General features: G+C 29.5%; 2 protein-coding genes across 9 annotated transcripts; one reads left to right on the plus strand and one right to left on the minus strand.

Moving 5' to 3' along the window:
- Window positions 1-2,529: 2,529 nt before the first annotated feature.
- Window positions 2,530-9,422, minus strand: LOC107929843 (methylthioribose-1-phosphate isomerase). Of its 4 annotated transcripts, XR_005930186.1 has the most exons (11): window positions 9,167-9,422; window positions 9,021-9,076; window positions 8,751-8,909; window positions 8,293-8,392; window positions 7,655-7,797; window positions 7,436-7,541; window positions 7,222-7,360; window positions 6,889-7,140; window positions 6,691-6,792; window positions 5,972-6,034; window positions 2,530-2,837 (listed from the first exon to the last, which is right to left on the minus strand). XR_005930186.1 is itself a non-coding variant. In XM_016861364.2 (9 exons), the coding sequence occupies exons 3-9, from the start codon at window positions 8,891-8,893 to the stop codon at window positions 6,779-6,781; spliced, it is 897 nt and encodes a 298-aa protein (XP_016716853.1). In that variant the 5' UTR covers window positions 8,894-8,909; window positions 9,021-9,076; window positions 9,167-9,422; the 3' UTR covers window positions 6,536-6,778. The 4 variants fall into 4 exon arrangements, 2 of the variants coding, with proteins under 2 accessions (XP_016716853.1, XP_016716851.1); XR_005930185.1 differs by lacking the exons at window positions 9,021-9,076; window positions 9,167-9,422 and having other exon boundaries at window positions 6,872-7,140; XM_016861364.2 differs by lacking the exons at window positions 2,530-2,837; window positions 5,972-6,034 and having other exon boundaries at window positions 6,536-6,792.
- A 2,943-nt stretch (window positions 9,423-12,365) lies between these two features.
- Window positions 12,366-17,720, plus strand: LOC107929940 (protein trichome birefringence-like 16). Of its 5 annotated transcripts, none has more exons than XM_041117121.1 (7): window positions 12,420-12,438; window positions 13,891-14,048; window positions 14,437-14,446; window positions 14,522-14,688; window positions 15,157-15,306; window positions 15,933-16,128; window positions 16,409-17,720. In XM_041117121.1, the coding sequence occupies exons 2-7, from the start codon at window positions 13,892-13,894 to the stop codon at window positions 17,235-17,237; spliced, it is 1,509 nt and encodes a 502-aa protein (XP_040973055.1). In that variant the 5' UTR covers window positions 12,420-12,438; window position 13,891; the 3' UTR covers window positions 17,238-17,720. The 5 variants fall into 5 exon arrangements, with proteins under 5 accessions (XP_040973056.1, XP_040973055.1, XP_016716974.1 ...); XM_041117120.1 differs by having other exon boundaries at window positions 12,437-12,570; XM_041117122.1 differs by lacking the exon at window positions 14,437-14,446 and having other exon boundaries at window positions 12,366-12,438; window positions 14,518-14,688.
- Window positions 17,721-20,978: the final 3,258 nt, after the last annotated feature.

Below are 20,978 nucleotides of genomic sequence, written 5' to 3' on the forward strand. Positions count from 1 at the left end.
TCGTAAAAATATACTCTTAAAAGAATTTTTGACTTCGCCAAACAGACTGTAATTATGATTTTTTATTGTTTCATATTTAAAAATATTAAATATTATTATAAAAATATTTAAAATACAAAAATTTATAAAAAAATAATTTAAATTACAAATGAAACAATTTGAAGTTATGACGTCAAGTTCTTTAATATCTTAGTTTTATTATTTTAATTAAAAGTTCATTTATTTTTTATATAATTTTTTATAATTTTTTTTGCTTTAATAATAATGAGATTAAAAAGGGAGCCATTCTTACAACATGGAAGTTCACAAAGAGGGCGTGGAGAGAGAGAAAAAACAAAGAAGTGATTCTTTTTGGACACAAATTGATATAACTTTTGATGCATTTGTATTAAGGTTAGATTTGTTATTAGTCCTTGTAGTTTATAAAACTTATGGATTTAGTCCTTTTGCTTTAATTTGGTATTCTTAGTCTTTGCACTCTTTAAATTTTGAAATTTTAGTCCTTCCCAAATGATAACTGTTAAACTTATTAAGTTTTATTATTTTTAAAATCTAATGCAGTAGACATATTATCATATGTATAATGTCATGTCAGTTTATTATTTTCATATATTACTCACTAAAAATCCAATTAATGGATTAATGGCTATCATTTGCGTCAAGACTGAAATTTCAAAATTTGAAAAAGTATAGAGACTTAGAATGATCCAATTGAAAAATATGGACTAAATCTACAATTATACACATAGTATAGGACCAATAATTCAATTTAACCAAACAAATTTAACAATTAGTGTTTGGGTTAAGACTAAAATTTCAAATTTTCTAAAATAGAAGGACTAAAATTGATCAAAGTAAAGTACAAGGTCTAAATCCACAACTTTTGCAAAATACAGTAACTAATTGTAGAATTTAACCCAACATTTAACCTTAAGTCTTTGTATTATTCACAAATTTACAAATTAGTCCATGTACTTTTATTTCCAATAATTTAGTATTTCTGCTTGTTAGATTTCAAAATTCAGGTCTAATTGTTAACATTGTTGATTTTTTTATTAAATTTATTAGTGTAACATTTTAAAATGAAAAAATACTCATTTAGTAGTTATATAACAAAAAAATGGCGTTCTAATGAATTTAAATTTAATAAAATAATTATAAAAATGTCAACAACTGGACCTGGATTTTAAAATCCGACAAGTAGAAAGATTAAATTTTTGAAAATAAAAGTATAGGGACTAAATTAAAAATATGTGAAAAATACAAGGGCTTATGATATATTTTAGACTTGTAATAATAATGATAAAAAGTAATTATGGAATGGCGGTAATGAAAAAAGCCTGCAACTGTGTGTACGAATCCTATTTAAGTTAAAGTTTCATTTTTTTCCAGAAGAGATAGGTATGTAGGGTTCTTTTTTCTTCTTTTTATAATCTAGGTTTTCATTGGTTTAATTTTTCTTTCAGTCCTTGTATTTTTTGTGTGTTTGAAATTTTGTTTATCTACTTTAAACCCCGTAGTGAGTCTTTTAATTTAATAATTGAAGTTTCAATTGATAACACAGTGAAATAAATTATATTAAATCGAATTATGTGATGTATTTAAAATAAAAAAACCTACTCTCGTTGTTAATATTACATTGCCGTGAAAATTTAATCTCGGAGAGTTATATTGTTCTTCAACACTTTTTAAAGAGCGTGTTAGGATATTATTTTTAAATATTTTTTTAGCAATTTGATTTCTACGCAACTATTACTGTATAAAATATATATATATCCTTGAGGTCTATCAATAAAATTCAATAGATTACCGTATTCTTGTTAGAGCGGAAGTTAATACTTTTTTCCAGACCATACGAGCAAATTTTTTTTAATTTTAAAAAATGTCACATGATCTAATTTAATGAAATTTCTTTTATGATGTTATTAATTGGAATTTAATTATTAAATAAAAAATAGAGAGAGTGTAAGTTTTTTGGAATTAAAAAGGGGTTGGATTTTAAATATACAAAAAGAGAGTTCCACGTGTTAGTAATGTACAAAAAGTTATTTAAAAAAAAAAGTGGTTATTTTTCAACATCTTTTATAGAGTTAAAAGAAAGGTGAAATTCTATTATTAGTCCTTGTATTTTGTGAAAGTTCTAGATTTAATCATTATATTTTAATTTAATCTTTTTAGTTCATATATTTTTTAAATTTTAAAATTTTAATCTTCATCAAAAGATAGCTGTTAAATTCATTAAGTTTTACTATTTTCAAAACATGGTGTGCCATGCATATTATCATACGTGTAATACAATGTTAGCTTGTTATTTTTATTTATTACTCACTAAAAATCTAATTAATAAATTAACGAGTGTTATTCACATCAAGACTAAAATTTCCAAATCTGAAAAGTATAGGTATTCAAAATGATCTAATCGGAGAATATGGACCAAATCTATAATTGTACCAATAGTACAGGACTACTAGTTGAATTTAACCAAACATATTTATTTAATACTATTTAGATTAAGGCTAAATGTTAAAATTTTTAAAAATATAAGGACTAAAATTAACAGATTAGAAGATACATAATTTTTACAAAGTACAAATACTAACAGCTCTATTACAACCATTTGTATGTATGTATATATTCATACGCAATCATGTATATAAACAAAGAAGAAACAGTGTTTTTAACACAAAAAGAAGGGAGTGTTGTTTTGGGGTGTATAAATTGGATATATGTATTATTTTGGGGCGATGAGGGACACTTGTGAGTGGGGATGCAGAGTTCAGTACCTCCGATCGCACGTGACATTTGCCTAGGAACGAGAGAGTGACACCATTTTTTGTCTAAAACAAAAAGGGATTAATCGCACCATACACCTCGGATTATGATTCAAATTCTAAATTTATCTCTATTTTTATTATGTTTTAATTGAATTGAGTTTTCAAAGTAGCAGTATCATATCAATCTAGTCTTTTCATCATTCTAATCATTAGTTTAAGAATGTTATCTCGAATATAATGTGGAGTATAATTAAGTTGACGTAAGAACTTGAACAATAGTATGATGAAACTTCGATTACTAAAATAGAATATTTTGAAGATAGGATCAACTTACAATTTAAATTATATTTTGAAGTCTAATGTTGTATTAACCTTTAAAAATATAATTATGATGTTGCTGATTGAATCTTAATTTAGTTGTCATCGTTGTTGTTACAACAATCAAGAGGACATGAGATCTGGCGCACTTAAACGCTTATTATCATCTTACTGAGTCTTAGCCATGTCATCTACCAAGTCACTTGCCACGTTAACATTCAGGGGCTTATCTAGAAGTTAGTTATTTGAAGGCTTAATTAATTGCTTATATTTGATTAGGGGCTCCATTAAATGTTATTTTCAATTGAAGGCTCAATTAATTATTGAATCATTTTACAATAACTTTTAAACTTTATGCTTTTATGCAAAGTAAAGGTGTTATGGGTTAGGTCGTGCCAAGACTCAGTTCCAAAAAAATTCAAGTCTAAACCTGTTTTTAAGTCAAGCCTGCCCAAAGGCCATTTTTACTTTTTAAAGAATAATAAAATATTAAAAATTATATTTCAATTGATATTTTATATACTTTTATAATTAAATTTAAACAATTAAAACTTTCCACCAAATCCTAAAAACTTGTGGTTGGGGGACCAATTATATCCTAGCTTTTCCTTTTTTATTCATAGCATTTTGTGTTTAGGGCATAATATTTTTAGGATTGAGAAAAAAATTGACCGAATCAAAAATCGAGCCAAATTAATAATTCAGTTCTGTTAAATGATGTCAATGAATTGTATCAATTTAGTTCGGTTTTAGTTTATTTTATTGGACATTGAAAAGTTTAAAAAAAAATTTAAAAAATTTAATATTTTTTGAACATATAAGCCCAATATATAAACCCATTTAAATCTCAAAACAAAACTCATTGCTTATAAATTCTAAATATAGCATTTATTATACTTTTACGTATTTTAATTCTAAATATAGCATTTATTATACTTTTACATATTTTATAAGTAAATAAAAAAAAATCTGAATCTAATCTTAGTGACAGTCTCTCACAAATTCATTACTTATTTATTATTATTGTTAAAACTTCTAAAATTTTGGTTATCGTTATTAACATTTTTAAGTTGGGTACCTTTTTGCTATTATTACACATTAGGAGTTACAAAATATAAATAATTTAACATTTGATTAGGTTCAGTTAAAATTGGAAGTGATTAAATCAAGGTTTAATTAGATTTTTAACAAACATTTATAATTATAGATTTTACAAATTACTTTTTAGATAAATAAATTAATAGAGATCTTATGTATAATTAAAAATTTAATAAACATAAAACAAATACAATTTTATCTAAATAAAGTCTAAAATCTCAAAGCCCAAAAATATAGAAACCCGAACCCCGAACCCAAACTGATTTAGTACGGTTCAATAATAACTGATTTCTTATATCCACCGATTCAATATCGGTTCAAAAAAAAATCGAAAAAAACAAATCCAACCAAATAGATGTGACCCTAGTGTTTTCCTTAATTGGTTCTCTACGCTTTAAACGCCTAACTTACAATTCCTTGAACATTACAAATGTAAATATTTATGCTATGGACAACTATTTTCTTCATATAAGGAAAAAAAAATTATAAACGAATTTAAGATGTTATTAAGTGTTATTTTTAATTATTTTATTTTTTATTACACTCTAAATATAAACGACATTTTTCTGAATTAGCTTATGGAGTTTATTATTTTTTTACTAACGATGTACAAAATAATAATCATTCCACTTAATCCATTATATATATTTATATTTTTAATGTGATATTTAATATTTATAAAAAATTAAAAAGTTAATGCAACAAAAAGTATTTTAATGTTATAGAGCTTTAATGAGTTTTTCACTCATTTAGGAAAAAAACCATAAAAAGGCAAAAGATTGTCAGAAATGAAAGCATTCAAAGGTATGGTTGATTTGTGAAGTGACAGAGATGGTTTATGAAACTAAAACAACAAATCATTGTGCCCTTTCCTATTTTTTGATGCACCCATGCTTACATCTTCACTATTACCACACGTGCACCTCAAACACAAAGCTGTGTTTTGTTTTTGGTTAAAATATTTTGTAAGTCCCTGCACTCTTCACTAATTTAAATTTTAGTTCCTATATTTTTATTTTCAAAATTCAGATAACATTTTTGTTTCTTTTTATTAAATTTATTGGTGTAACATTTTGAAATAAAATAAAATACTCCATTAGTAGCAATTGAACTAAAATAATAACATTGTACTGAACTTGAATTTAATAACATAATTTAATAACATTGTACTGAACTTGAATTTAATAACATAATTTAATGGTTGAAACTGAGTTTTAAAATTTGAAAAATAAAAAAACTAAATTCCTAGAAATAAAAATAAAAGTATAATGAAAAAATTCTAAATATATAAAAATTACATCAACTTTAATATTTTTTAATTTTTTTAAAAGATATTTTCTAATATTGTTCTATAAACCCCACGGGCTTGTTCTGCTTCTTTCTTGGGTCATGCCCTTTTTGCCCATGTTTTATTATAAGATCATAATAGATCAAAAATCGGAATATTTGGGTTTGCCATTCATTTTTTTTTTAAGTTTCATGGTTTAACATTTCATACTTAATATTGGGTTTTTTTTTTTTTTACTTGTTGTAGTTTTTTTGAGTTCATATTGGATTGTTTTTGAAATATTTGACTTTCTAGGTTAAATAAAGTTGAATAAAGTTCGAACTCGAGTTAATTTACATGACATGGCATTCTTTTTCACTGTTATTTAACCATAGAGACAAGGTCACCAGTCAACTAATGGTGCTATGAATCTGGACCTACTAAGATTATAAAAGTAGAAAAGATCTAATCATGCCATATGGTATTTCAGTGAGTTACGATAATTAGGCCTAACCTCATGGCTGAAACTAAATGATTTGATGATTTGCATTGACTTCTGAGTGAATGGAGTTCCTTCCTGCACATCTCCAAAACAAAATTGAAACACATTGTAGCAAATTTTACGAAACTTGCCTAACTAATACAAAGTATGTGAAAGTATTATAGAGGCTTTTGTACGAAGAGTCGGATTGTAATTTATCATTTCTATTCAAAAAATAAATAAATTAGTCCATATACATTAGATTAAGTAGCAAACTGATCATTCTATTAAAATTTTCCTCCATTTTTATTGTTAAAAATTGATTCTTGTACGTCAGCATAAGATATATGTCACATGTCATTGTCTGGTTATTTCGTCAACCATATCATATTTTAATAGTAGAAATGAATGAAAATTTTAATAGAAAAAATCAGTTTACTTTTTGATCTAACGTATAAAGACTAATTTGCCCATTTTTTAAGTAAAATGTGCAAAATGAAATTTGACTCCTAATATAGAGACCTCCATACCATAAAAAGTATGATGTAAGAACATTATCCAATTACGTATAATTAGCCGAACCCGAACGAACCAAAATGTCAGTAACCCAAGCCAACACCTTACTCATTCATGTTATGCATTTACAACCATGGGAAAGGCAGTAGTACAACAATGAGGCAATCAAAAAAGAAGACTGATTCCAACAAGTCCTTATAACATAGAATGATGGTCAGGTCGCGGTTTTAACTTACAAATCGAGCGGAGTTTTTTCGACTTCACGCAGTAGACTTGCCGGCTGCCTTCTCCACAAAATCTTTAATGTTGAAAGCATCATTGTTCTTAGTAATGACACCCTGTTCATATAGTAGTTTTATTCATCAGAGACTAACACAACTGAGTAAAAGAATCGAAATTCCAGGTGCGATGTGAGACCTTTTCTGTTATGATACCAGTTATTAGATAGGCAGGGGTTACATCAAAAGCAGGGTTCCAAACCAAGATCCCTGATGCAGCAACTTGCTCACCAAGTCCTCCCTGTGAATGCAATAACTCCTTTGCGGATCTTTCCTCGATGACAATTTCTTCTCCGGAGGAAAGATATAAGTCAATGGAAGTAAGCGGTGCAGCAACATAAAACGGGATGTGATGATGCATTGCACATAAGGCAAGGCTATAGGTTCCAATTTTGTAAGCAGTATCACCTGTAATTCAACAAATGAAATCGGTTAATTTACTTCGTCAAGATATTAAAGGGAAATGCATTGTTAATATCTGTAGAATACCATTTGCTGCTACACGATCTGCTCCAACAATAACAGCACTCACACGACTTTCTTTCATTAATGCAGCAGCAGCAGAATCTGCTATCAGAGTAGCGGGTATTTTGTCATGTACCAGCTCGAAAGCCGTAAGTCGGGATCCCTGTCATCAAAATCAAATGAACATCAGACATGATGAACCATTTCATCATGCAAATAACTTCAACGAAAGGGTTACCTGATTGAAGGGTCGGGTTTCCGTACAATATGCTCTTTCCAGAACTCCCTCAGCATGAAGTGCACGGATGACACCGAGGGCAGTACCGTATCCAGCCGTTGCAAGACTGTAAAGAAAGAGTAAAACACGATCATATGCCAATTCGGCTCTTGTATGAAATCTAATGCCTTTTTGCCAACATTACAAGAGAAACAACAACAGGAGAAAAGACAATCAAACCTTCCGGTGTTGCAGTGCGTCAAAACGGAAAATCTCGGCACAATTTTCTGTTGGTCCCAGAGAAATCTTGACCCATAAGACCCAATTGCTTTATTTGAAGCAACATCATCATCAAGCATTATTTCAGCAGCCTCTATATAAGCCTGTAAATATTGAAAATAATACCTGAAAGGGTAAAAGTACCATGGAGGCCCTTCTACTAGAAGTCAGATTGCATTTTGCCCCCTCTACTCAAAAAATGAGCAAATTAGTCTCTATATGTTACATCAAAGAGCATACTGATCATTTTGTTAAAAGTTCCATCCATTCCTACTGTCACAATAATCAAGTAGTTACATGTGTAACTATCTGGTTATTCTGACCAATTCTTAATAATAGAAATGGATAATTTTTTAATAGAAAGACCAATTTACTCTTTGATCTAATGTATGGATACTGTTTTGCCCATTTTTGAATAGAAGAGGTAAAATGCAATCCAACTTGTACCACAGGGCGTCCATGATACTTTTATAGACCCAAAAGGGATTTATGAGCCTCATATCTCATGTATCTCAAAAGAAACTCTAAGGAACTAAATTCATACAAGTGGATAGCAAATAGCTTGAATTGCTCAAAAGCATAACAATGAATACCCCCACCTGGAAAACACTCTCAGGCATTGTACTAGTAGAAGCAACATTTGATGTAATTTCTATAAGCTTTTTAGCAGCATCAGAAAGATTCACAGCTGTTGGTCGACTGAAAAAGGAGATACAATACAAGTAGACCTGTGAATTCTAACCCGAACCCGAAACAGCCTGAATTCAAAATGATGCGAACAAGCAACTCAAAATATCCGAGCTCAAAGTAACTGAAACCCAAAATGAACTGAAACCGTAATGATTCGATCCTAAAAACCCAAGCCTCAAACCCAGACTCGAAACAAACTAAATCCAGTTAATCAACAAAATGAATCCGAAACAACCCAAATTCAAAATGATGCAAACAAGCAACTCAAAATGACTCGAGCTCGAAGTAACTAAAAGCCAAAATGAATTGAAACTGTAATGACTCAATCTTAAAAACCCGAATTTCAGTTCAATGAAATAAAGAAAACCTTGAGACAAGATATTCCAATTTCAATTCAATGAAAGAAGCAGCTTCCTCAGATGTCCCATTAAAGTCCTTAAAGTTGGCCACTTCTACAGCAAGCGAAAAAGCTGCTGCAATGGCGATAGCAGGCACCCCACGAACCACCATATCCCGGATTGCATTCCTTAAAAACCCATCAAATAAAAGTAAAAACACCCAAATTCGTTTACATTATTTCAAATCCAATTCAAAAAGAAACAAAGCAAAAGACCGATTGGAAGAAACTACTCATTACCATCAATCTGTAGCATCTTGAATATCTAAGTACACTGTTTCCAAAGGGAGTTTTCTCTGTTCAGAAAAAAGATAGATTCCAAGTTCAAAGATCATCAGTTTTATACAGAAAATGAATGGGAAAAAAGAAAGAAAAAAAATCTAGACCTGGTCGAGTAGCTGAAGGGATCCACGTTTGTAGGAGATAGACCGGAGAGAATTGTGAATTAAAAGATCGTTGCTCGACTTGGAATCGGGCGCCATTGATTTGGGTTCTTTTTGATAAAGTAAATAAATAATATTTTAAGGAAATCGCCGGCGGGGGGGGGGGAATATGGAATGATTTATAAGAGGGGCTTTGCCTTTTCGAGCTTTTTTTGCTGCTATTGAACGTTCTTTTTCGTTGTGGCTGCGCCGCGAGAGTGAGACAAGGCACGAGCCGCCACTATGAATCTTGTATAATTGGATTTTGGGTCCCTCCATTAGATTTTTTTTCACAATAAGGTCATTTTTTCTTTAAATTGTGAAGTTAAGTAAGAATGGAAGTCTCGAAAAATACAACGCCGATAAATCTTTACTAAAATGCTTCTATGGTTTGGTTATTGTTTCGAATTTTCCTATATCTAGTGATCATCATCATAGTTGGAATCGGATATCAATTAGGTTCAACATCGGTTTGGATTATAAATCACTCTGAATTAACTAAGTAAGATAAAAAAATCGGTTCAACTAGAGATAAAATTGGATTTTATATTTTTAAAATTTTTAATAATTAAAATTACACTTACGATTAAATCAATCGAATTGGTCGCACAAAAAACTAATGACCTAATTAATTCAATAATTCTAAAAACCAATGAAATTATTAATATTTAATAAACTTTTTAAATCACCTCCTAAACCAATAGAATATTGATATCCACAATTAATCTTTTATTTAAGATGGTTTCTCTCTCCATCCCGGTAGTGGTTTATAACATAATAATTATTTAATAATTTAAATAAATTCTCACAAAAAGAATTTTTTTGAATTTGACTAACCGATAAATATGATGATTGACGAAACCATAAAGAAAGTTGAGCAAAAAAATTAGGTCCGTTTAAAATATGAGTCGAACTTGGACTTGAATATTAAAGGCCTGAGCCCTGATCGACCCGTTTTAAAGTTTATACTACTTTATATTATGTTTTTTTATATAATATGTAATTTAAAACACATTAAAAAAATAAACCTATACTAAATATATAATACTACTCTAATATAAATATTAAAATAATGTTAATATAACTATATAAAAATTTAATATAAATAAAATTATATAAAATTATTAAATATTAAGATAAAATAAATATTTTTTAAAAAATAATATGAGTGGGTCTAATTATGAACAAGTTTGGATAAAAATTTAGGCCATATTTCGAATTGAACTTGAACAAATATAAAATATATTAACATTATATTTTAAGCCCGACTTAACCAATAATCACTTCAAAAATTATCCAATTGTCATACTGAAATTGATTTAAATAATTCGACCATTTTATGGGCATTATTCCATTTTTGGATGCATATTCTATATAGTTCTTTTCTATCGAAGATGACATTCTTGAAAATCACTAACAGGTCAAGCATGATGACTGAGGAAACTATGGTGGTAGGAGACAAAGTGACGAGAAAAAATTGCGAGAGAAAGAGAGACGGAATGTCTTGCCAAAAATAAAAATAAAAATTAATCAAATTTGTCAATAGGTGCTTGTGTACATGTAGGGCGATAAATGAATCACCGAATATTTGTTTATTTACTTTTAAACTTCATTGTGTTGTTAAGAATTTTAAAATTTTTATTTATATTTGTTTATTTAAAATTATATATGTTTATATTCGTTTGTTTAATGTTAGTAAACAACGAATATGTTCACAACCGTTAAATAAATATGTTCATGAATATATATTAAACATGTTCACAAATAATATTTATGGATAATAAACAAATGTATATATATTATTTTTAAATATAAACTAATTAAATATAAAAATTAATAATTATATTATAGATAAAAAATATAGATTAAAATAATTATATTAATATATACTAATAGAACAATAAACACACTTTAAACAAGTATAAATAAACTTATTCGTGAACATATATGAACTGAACTAGCTTTGTTTGCGTTCGGTTTATTTAATAAATAAGCCTCAAAATCTTATTTATGTTTATTTATTTAACTTAATAAACGAATAAAAAATAAATTGCTCGTGATCTGTCAATTAAACATATACATATATATATACACATAGTAATCATTATACTTAAATTTTTAAATAATTTAAAGTAATTTATCCATTATTTTTCAATAGCAATTAGAATAAATCTGTAAAACTCATAAAAAGAAGGGTGAGATTTGAACATGAAATCTCAAAGTTCTTAAACCTCTCTCTTATCATTAAGCTAATATCTCGATGCGGGTTAAAAAACACGTAATAAACATATTTATTCAAAAGTTTATATAAAAATGAAATGAAGCTTTGGTTGAAATTATAAAATTAAAAATTTTAAATTATTTGTATCTCGAATTTAAATCTTACCATGTGTGAGTTTTTATTGATTTTATATGAAAATATAAAAAGTCGAAAACACTTTCGTAATAATAGAAGGGTATTTTAGTATTTAAATATAATACTAGATACTTTAGTATTTTTGTAATGTCATTAATTAATCTAAATAATTAACCCGTTAACTACTCATTGGGTTAAAATACCTACAAAATTATAAAAATTGTGAATGCATTTAAGAGGTCTCTATATTATAGGAACTTAATCTAATTAATCCCTCTATTATTAAATAGATCAATTTAATCCATTTACTATTAAAAAAACCAAATAAAGCCAAATTGAATTGCAATTAAAAAAAATAAACTTCAAACCAAATCTGAACTTATTCGATTCTTTTTAATAGTATAAGGACTAAATTGATTCATTTAATAATAGATGGATTGATTTGATCAAATCTTTATAATACAGGGACCTCTTAAAAATTTACCCTATAAAAATAGAGAAAGCAAATTATATTAAATTAAAATATAACATAATAAAAAAAATCAAAACCAGACCTATATAGTCACTTTTGTTATAATTTACCCATTGAATAAATCATATATCAAATAATATAAATTAAAAGATATATATATATATATATAAACTCCTATAACATTCATACCCTTAATAATTTATTTCTTTTAAAAAAATTCAACTTGGTGGTTAAAAATTCTTACTTTTGGGACTTTTCCGTGACCTCACAGTTTCTTACAGATAATTAAAAAAATAAAATTAAAAAATCTAAAATTCCACAAAATTCGGTAATTACAGGCCACCGTTTTCCTTTACCGTCAACGCTGTTATACCGACACGTCCATATATTCCCTCGATCAGCGACACGGTAATTTAATTTTTTATTTTATTTTATTTTGTTTTCTCTTTCCCTTATTCTTATTCTCCCTCCTTCATTCTTCAATTAAAAATCAATAAAAAAGAAAAAAAATCAGATTTTTGGCTTTTTGATGCGCCTCAGGTACTTTTTCTCTCCTCAAGTCGTGTTTAATCTAAGCTTCTTCTTCTTTTTTTTTGTGAATTCAATAGATGAGAGCCGTTTGATTTTGTGTTTGGATCTGAATCGAGTGGCAATAAATCGTGTATTGCAGTTTTTTTTTTTGCGAGTTTAATTTCGTTTTCTCGTGTTTTGATTTAGCTGATGATCGTGACTTCAACAATTGTTGTTTGCTTTTATTTATTTTTTTTAAATTGTTATTTTCATCGTCATTGATTTGATCTAATATGCATGTTGATTGTCAATTTCGGTTTTGAGTTTTTTACGAAATAGATTGTTTTTAGATTTTAAAATTATGACTAGAAAATAAGGAAATTGACTGGATAATTAGGTTTAAATTATAAACCAAGTAATAAAAACTCTGGTTGTGTTTAGTAATGTCGGTTGTGAGTTAGAATGGGATCTGTTGGCTTCTATATGGGATCTGTTGGCTTCTATTCGTTCTATAGAATCAAAGCTTTTTTTAGCTTAGCTATGTTGAGTTTCTGCACAAATGGAGTTGAAATATCTGTTTCTTTTAAGTTTAATTTTTCTTTTCTCATGTTTTAATTTAGATTATGATTGTGACTTCGATAAATGTGTTCTTTAAATTTCATTGTCATTGATTTGATCCAATGTGCTTGAAGATTGTCAATTTCGCTTTGAGTTTTTATGAGATAAATTGTTTTTGATTTTTAAAACTTTTTATTTGGAAATAAGGAATTCGGTGGATAATTAGGTTATGATAATTTAATTGTCAATTATTGCTAAAACTAAAAGATAAAAACCCTGGAGATTGTTCCAATTATGGTGCTTAAACAAATATTTGTTTCTTGTAAGTTCGATTGTTTGCCTTAGAAATGTTTGTATTTAATCCTTTAGATAATGCTGCTATCCCCTAAGAACGGTTTAGAATGTTTCCGGTGCTTTGAAGTCAATTATTTATGCTCAGAAACTTATTTCGGCTTACCCTTTCTGTGAATTGTTATGACTCATTCCATGGATCCTGCCTGCATTATGTTTGCAGCAATAGAATTAGTATAAGATACACTAGAGAGTTTCTGTAATAGCTTCTTTTACGATTGGATGGTTGGTAGTTATTCTGGAAGTATGAAGCACATTTTTATTTTTTGCTTTCAGCCTTAATTCTTTGTACTCATATCTTACACTTCTGTAGATCGACCTGCAATTTTGTTTCTTTTTTTGTTTTTCCTTGAGGTGACAGCCATCATTGCTTTCTCCTCATAGGAATTGCTTTCTGCTGTTAGTGACATTTCGACATGTCTTACTTTCATGTCTTTATAGGATGAAGGGAACCCCTTACAAAATGAGGTGGAGGGCTAAAGAACTCTCTCTGGCTCTCATTATTCTTGTTTGTACGACTATTTTTATTTTGACATGGGACAGAAGTCCAACACTTACTTCAACCCTGCCATCAAAAAATCAGTTGCAGCTCTCTCCAGGTTAGTTTGAACCTACCTTATTTCGCCACTGTGCTATTTATTAGTTTATCACTTTGTTAATCAGGATAACCCAAGCATCTTTTCCAACTAATTTTCAGTCCTCCCTTGCTTCACAGGCTTGCCCAACTAAGCCCAATATGAAGTTATTTGTCATTCTGCATTCTGTTAATATTCCTGGTTGATGCCATATATGATATATGTATATTTTTTAATGTCAAAGGAGTCAATTTTTTTTGTAATAAAAAGTGCTTTGTCAAAGCTTAGTAACTTTCAGCACAGGGATTGCAACATGGTTTGGCATTCTGCATTGTAAGACAATATTTTTAACAGCATACATTAATGCCAAGTTGATGAAATTTTATTTTCTTTTGATTTTTGCACCTTCTAGAATATAGGGATAAAAGAATTTTCTGGATAGAAGTACTGTTACTCACAATAGGTTTCCTTCCTCTCATAATATCTGGTGCAGATATTAAAACTGTACCAGTAGATCCCAAAACACATGTGAAAGAAGATATTTCTACATTGACACGGAGTGAAACAGTAAATAACAAAGAGGGACAACATGTGGATAAGACACGTTCTACCAATACTGCCAAAAGTTCTTCAGACTTTGAAGAAGTTACCATTCAGAAGAAAGGTGATCTGCTTTTCTATCTGTCTCAAGAATAAAGACAGTTTTCGAATGTTTCCGTGGCTAATCTTTTAGAATAACTTGTTATGCTAAATCTTGTTTTTGGTTGGTATTCCAATACTTTCATCGACACAAATTGATGTTTGAGGCTTATAATTACCAATGTCAATGGTACATATTTTAATAGAGCTCTCTTATTATGACGAGCATTTGTATGGTTAGATGAGACATTTTCATTGTTATAGATGTTCTAATGATTTCCTGCTTCATATCTTTCTGGTTGTGAATTCATTAATGATTGGAGCGAGATTTCCTATTCTATTTTCTTGCGGTCTAATGTTTTCAGAAATGGTTTTGTGCTCTCCAGCACACTTTTCCTTGTTTTAAAATGAGCTGCAGCCAGTTTCTTCATTTTATACTTTATTAGTCATGGTATTTTGGGGGTTCCCCTTATAATTTGTTATGGTGGTGCAGAAGCAGCAGCAAAACACAAACACAGTCCCAAAAGAGAAGAAACTAATGTTATTGAAAGTGGATCAGACTCAAAACTGATAGCAGAAACAAACAATGTAATTTTAAGAGGAAACACTTCAGAACAAGAAGAAAAAAGTATGGAACATCAAGGTAAAATATTTCCTATACATGATATGAGTTTACATTTGGAAATTGCAGAGAAGAAACTCTGCTTATAGTGTTTTGTTGTTATATACATTATGCTTCCGGAATGCATTTATCAACATGATTTGAGAAGACCACGTCTGATCAATCTTTGTTGATCGATATCTTGTAAGCAATGATGGATATCTCAAAAAAGAGTTATTCCTTTTGTTTCTGCCACCTCTTCCAAACCTCACATATAGGTCTTGCATTCTATTACATGCTTTGATAATATCAACCATTCCTTGCAACAATTTGTATTGTGCACTTCATCATATAGTCATATTCCTAGTCGTGTAGTCGGTGAGGTGCAAGTTACCTTTGATTATGTTGTCAGTAGTCTCTCTTGCTTGTCTCTCTCCGTTTGAATCTTTAGATTTTGAATCTGTTGTTGTGATGATATTACTGATTAGTAAATAATTACCGCACTAGTCATATTCCTAGTAGTGTAGTCGGTGAGGTGCAAGTTACCTTTGATTATGTTGCCAGTAGTCTCTCTTGCTTGTCTCTCTTCGTTTGAATCTTTAGATTTTGAATCTGTTGTTGTGATGATATTACTGATCAGTAAATAATTACCGCATTTCATCTTCTAGCCTGTGATTACAGAAAAGGGAAATGGGTTATAGATGATAGGCGACCTTTGTATTCCGGGCATGGTTGTAAGCAGTGGCTAGCACCAATGTGGGCTTGTCGTATGATGCAGCGTCAAGATTTTGCCTTTGAGAAGCTAAGATGGCAACCAAAAGACTGTGAAATGGAAGAATTTGAAGGGTCGAAGTTCTTAAAAAGGTAATAATATCTTTGGATTTGGATTTTTTTCCCTTTTTATTTTATTGTTGCATGGTTATGACTCTTCAGTCAGTATTCCGGCTCAAACTTCGTCAGAAGACAATTCATCTGTTCTGAAGTTCTAAAGCTTGGGTTTCATAAAGTTAGCATTTAGCTTTCACCTTCATAGATGCACTCTCTTCTCTTTCCTGAAGTTTTTGGTCTATTACTTGTTTACAAGTGGTCAGTGGGCTCTATTCCGTATTTGAATATAACCGATATCTATTCAACATCATTACAGGATGAAAGACAAAACTCTAGCTTTTGTTGGAGATTCATTAGGTAGGCAGCAGTTTCAGTCTCTAATGTGCATGATCACAGCCGGTAAGAATAGCCCAGATGTCCTCGATGTCGGCAAGGATTATGGACTTGTCATACCACCTGGTGGTAAACGTCCTAACGGTTGGGCTTATCGGTTTCCTAGCACTAACACTACTGTCCTTTACTATTGGTCTTCAACCCTCTGTGATTTGGAACCTCTCAATATCCTGAACCCACAAACAGAATACGCAATGCATCTTGATCGACCTCCTGCATTTTTACGTGACTTTCTCGACAGAATTGATGTCTTGGTTCTAAACTCGGGGCATCACTGGAATCGAGGGAAACTTAAGGCTAACAAGTGGATCATGTATGTCGGGGGCGAACCCAACACCAACAGGAGGATAGCCGATATGGGAAGTGCCAAGAACTTCACGATCCACAGCACTCTTAAATGGCTAAACTCTCAACTCCCGAAACATCCTCATCTAAAAGCCTTTTATCGGAGCATCTCCCCTAGGCACTTCGTAAATGGGGACTGGAACAGCGGAGGGAGCTGTAACAACACTATTCCAATGTCCATCGGTAAAGAAGTATTACAAGAAGAGTCTACTGATCAAAGTGCTGCCAATGCTGTGAGGGGTACAAGGATTGCACTTCTCGACATAACAGCATTGTCTCAGGTAAGAGACGAGGGTCACATATCTCGGTTCAGTCTTACGGCATCACCCGGTGTCCAAGACTGCTTACATTGGTGTTTGCCCGGTGTACCCGACACATGGAACGAGATCCTCTTTGCACTAATTTAGTCCCGAATTGTTTTGTTGCCGAACGAAGAATTCTTGTAGTGTGCTCTGCGAGACAATTGTATTATACTTTCAACGGCATCGTTTTAACGGCATCTCGATGTTGGATCTTCGGCTCATTCTTTGTGTTATAGAACCCACATAAATTCGGTGGTTAGTATACTTAGAAGTAGATGGCAGTTTCTATAGATCATTTAGCTTAGTGTGGCATTACGTCTTACATTTTTACACTCTGTGAACATTGCTGGAGGAAGTTGCTGAAGAAGAAAGTCGGCCCGAAAATGAGTACAATTTGCAGCTACCGATGAAGGAAAAAAATTTCTTACAAGGGGAAAATTCTGGAAAACACAATAGATGTGAGAATATTGGAATTTGGAGAATATATGAAATTCCAAACATTGTTTTTCTAGGTCGAATTATGTTGTCTTTGTATTATATTCAATTTAAGGATTGTTATATAATTTAATTTGATATAATTTGGTGTTATTGTTGTTGGTTAAATTAGATTATGCTATATTTTCAATAAATAAATTTAAACTCAAATGTATCAGTATGGTTATATGTTACGTGTCGTTATTTAATTTCTTGTTAATCATATTAATTTTTAATAGTAAAAATAAATAAATAAAATTTAATTTAATTTTTAATTTAATGTATAAAAATAAAATTTAATTTAATTTTTAATTTAATGTATAAAAATTAATTTATTATTTTTTAATAGAAGAAGTAAAACACAATTCCAAATTAATCTAATTAATTGCATATTTAATTGTGTTCCACTGTTGCTCTACTTTTCCCCGTAAGTTGTGCAACTTGAAACCCATCTTTGACAAAGAGGACACATCCGGTTACATCAACGTGATGTCGGAAGAAATTTTATATTTTTTGAAAAGGAAATTTACATATTTTCATATCTTTTTCTTCTTGTTGCAATTAATATATTAATAATATGATTATTAAATTTTAATAAAATTATCTTGTTGCAAGTATGGATTTCGTCCTCAAAAATGAAAAAAATATTATTATACAAATCTCTTAAAATGTTTAAATTGTAAATTCATATATAGTTAAATCATACCTAGGTCTCTCAAAACTGAAAACAATTCTATTAAATCATTTCAAAAAAAATTATAAATTAATATATGATAAAATTATATTTTAAATATTTAAAAATTTATAATTCAATTTCGGCCTCTTTAAAAAAAATTCTGAATTACCCCTAGTTAAGAACGATGAAAAATTGGATAGTTCTAATATTTTTGTAGATTGATATAAATTTTTTAAGCGGAAGATTTTGTGCTTTTAAGTACATTCAAACCAATATTGTTTAAATTGAGTCGGTTGGTTGAGCCGAGAATTGACTGTGATATTGGTTCCAAAAGAGTTAGATTGGTTCACTTGTGAACCGGTCAAAGTTAGTCGAAACAATTGTTGAACTAATTTTCTTTATTTTGAAATATTTTTTTTATAATTTTTATTAAAATTTTTAATTAAATCAGTCAAACCAATCGATCAAAAACTAATGATTTGATCGATTTCATCATCCACTCCATTCATTCAAACTCACAATCTCTAGATTGTTACAAATAGGAGAAGAGCGAAAGAGGAGTCAAAGGGGGCCTAGAGCTCATAAAAATATGAAAAATCTTCATTAAGCCCTTCAAAAATTTTGAAATTTTTACTTAAGATCGCAATTTTTTTGAAATTTTTAATTAAGCCCTACAAATATTTTGAAACTTTTAATTAAACCCTTTAGAATTCCAAAAATTTTATTAATTTCCTCAAAAAAATTTAAATATTAATTAGACAAATTCTTTTTTGAAAATTTTAATCAAAACCTCCAAAATTTAGTATCACGTTTCACCACTAGTTATAATAGCAACAAGCTCAGATTCAATCGAAAAAATTATTCAAATTTTGAACCCAAATTTTAATATCAATGAAAACTTGCATATCAATGACTCAATTGACAACTTCATACATGTTTAGTGGGGCACTAATTTAATATTTTTCTTAGATTAAATTCAATCTCTATTAAATTTGAGCATATTAAATGGGATTAGAAAAGAAAATTAGTGGGCAAGTAGTGGATTTTATCTTCAAATCCTCAAATCTTTTAATATGGTCCATGCCTTTGGGGTTCCAACTTCATCAATTATTACCCTAAAAGTAGTGGATAAGGTTAAGTAGACTTTGATTGAACATCAACTCAACTATTATCTATTTTTACCAAAATTAACCTTTGGTATCTTATCTCAAGAAATCTCTTTGTGGATTCACTTTGTGGTTGGTTTGGTAATTTTAGAAAGGTAATTTAATGGCTTTTTCCTATAAAAATGACTTGAAATTTTTTATTAATTATAAAAAAATCTACTTTTTTTTATTATGTATGTAAATAACTTAAAATGAATAGTGAAAATGGGTGAAACTAAAGAGACTGGCATCGCCCACTTCCCATGTTAGCTGGTCATTGAATACTAGAATTAAAAAAATTATTTTTAGAATGCTGTCAATTTATTTGTTGTCATTTGCATAAATATTATCTCCGATATCAATATTTTCATATAATTCGTGGGCCAAAAAATAAATTTTGAAGAGGTGTCAATCTATTTGGCGTGACCAATAGTAGAATAGTAGTGGAGCCAAATAGATTGGCGTCACTACTTTTATTATGTCAGATTTTTTTAACTCAAAATATTTTTTATTTGGTGGTGCCATAGAGAATGACGTGATCATTAAGCTGTCAACAAAATTTTTTTATTTTTTTTGAGTTTTAAAAAAAAATTATTTAACGAAAATTCGGTGGGACTCCAACACCAATAAATTTAATGGTCGTTTTTGAGAGTATAGATTTGTTTCCTTAATTTCATATGCAACAATAATTTCAAGTAAAAATAAAGATATTGGTTTTCAGTGATTCATTTGATATCAAGTTCAAGTTGGTTATGTATGCATTTCGGTTGACTGTGGAGAAAGAGACAGATAGACAATCAATAATTAATGTAGTGTATATCAATTATATTATTATTGCATGTGAGGATGGCGTAAGATTCCTCTCACAAAACTGTCTTGCATGCCAAATTGGTAAAAGCACTTCTTTAGTCCTCTTAATTTTAATATTGAGTAAATTAGTTTTTTCTCAAAAAAATTAAAATAGTTAATCATTGTTAATTTCAAGAGTGAGTAATTAAAAATAAATTAATTATGGTAATTAATATTTTTTATCAATTATACCGTATTTTGATTAATATAATAACAAAATAAGATCTCAATGTGTATATTTTGAGAGCTAAATTTATTATTATACAACTTAAATTATGTAAAATTGATAGAAAATATTAATGCTATGATTAATTGTCTTGATTTATTCATTTTCAAAATTGGCATAGATTAAATTGTCCTGATTTTTTGAGAAGGATTAATTTGCTTAATATCAAAATTGAGAGGGACCGAAAATATCTTTTCACCCAAAAAATCTGCCGACTTATCCGTTGTAAAAAGGGTATAAATACAGGTGGTATGAATGAGCCGGCAAAGCAACTGGACCGGCCTACAGAGAGACGTTGGTAGTAAATATAATAAAAAAGTAAGGAACTAAACTAACCGTTAGAGTTGGAGTCTACGTAGACTTTACTATCCTCTGCTTCGCGTCAGTATCATAAAATGGTTTAATTTTGTCCCCAGTCCCTGTAATTTTTACATATTTGAAATTTAATCTTACTTTCGAATTTTGTTTTTTGATAT

The sequence above is a fragment of the Gossypium hirsutum genome, chromosome A07, assembly GCF_007990345.1.
Source record: "Gossypium hirsutum isolate 1008001.06 chromosome A07, Gossypium_hirsutum_v2.1, whole genome shotgun sequence".
Classification (NCBI taxonomy): Eukaryota; Viridiplantae; Streptophyta; class Magnoliopsida; order Malvales; family Malvaceae; genus Gossypium; species Gossypium hirsutum.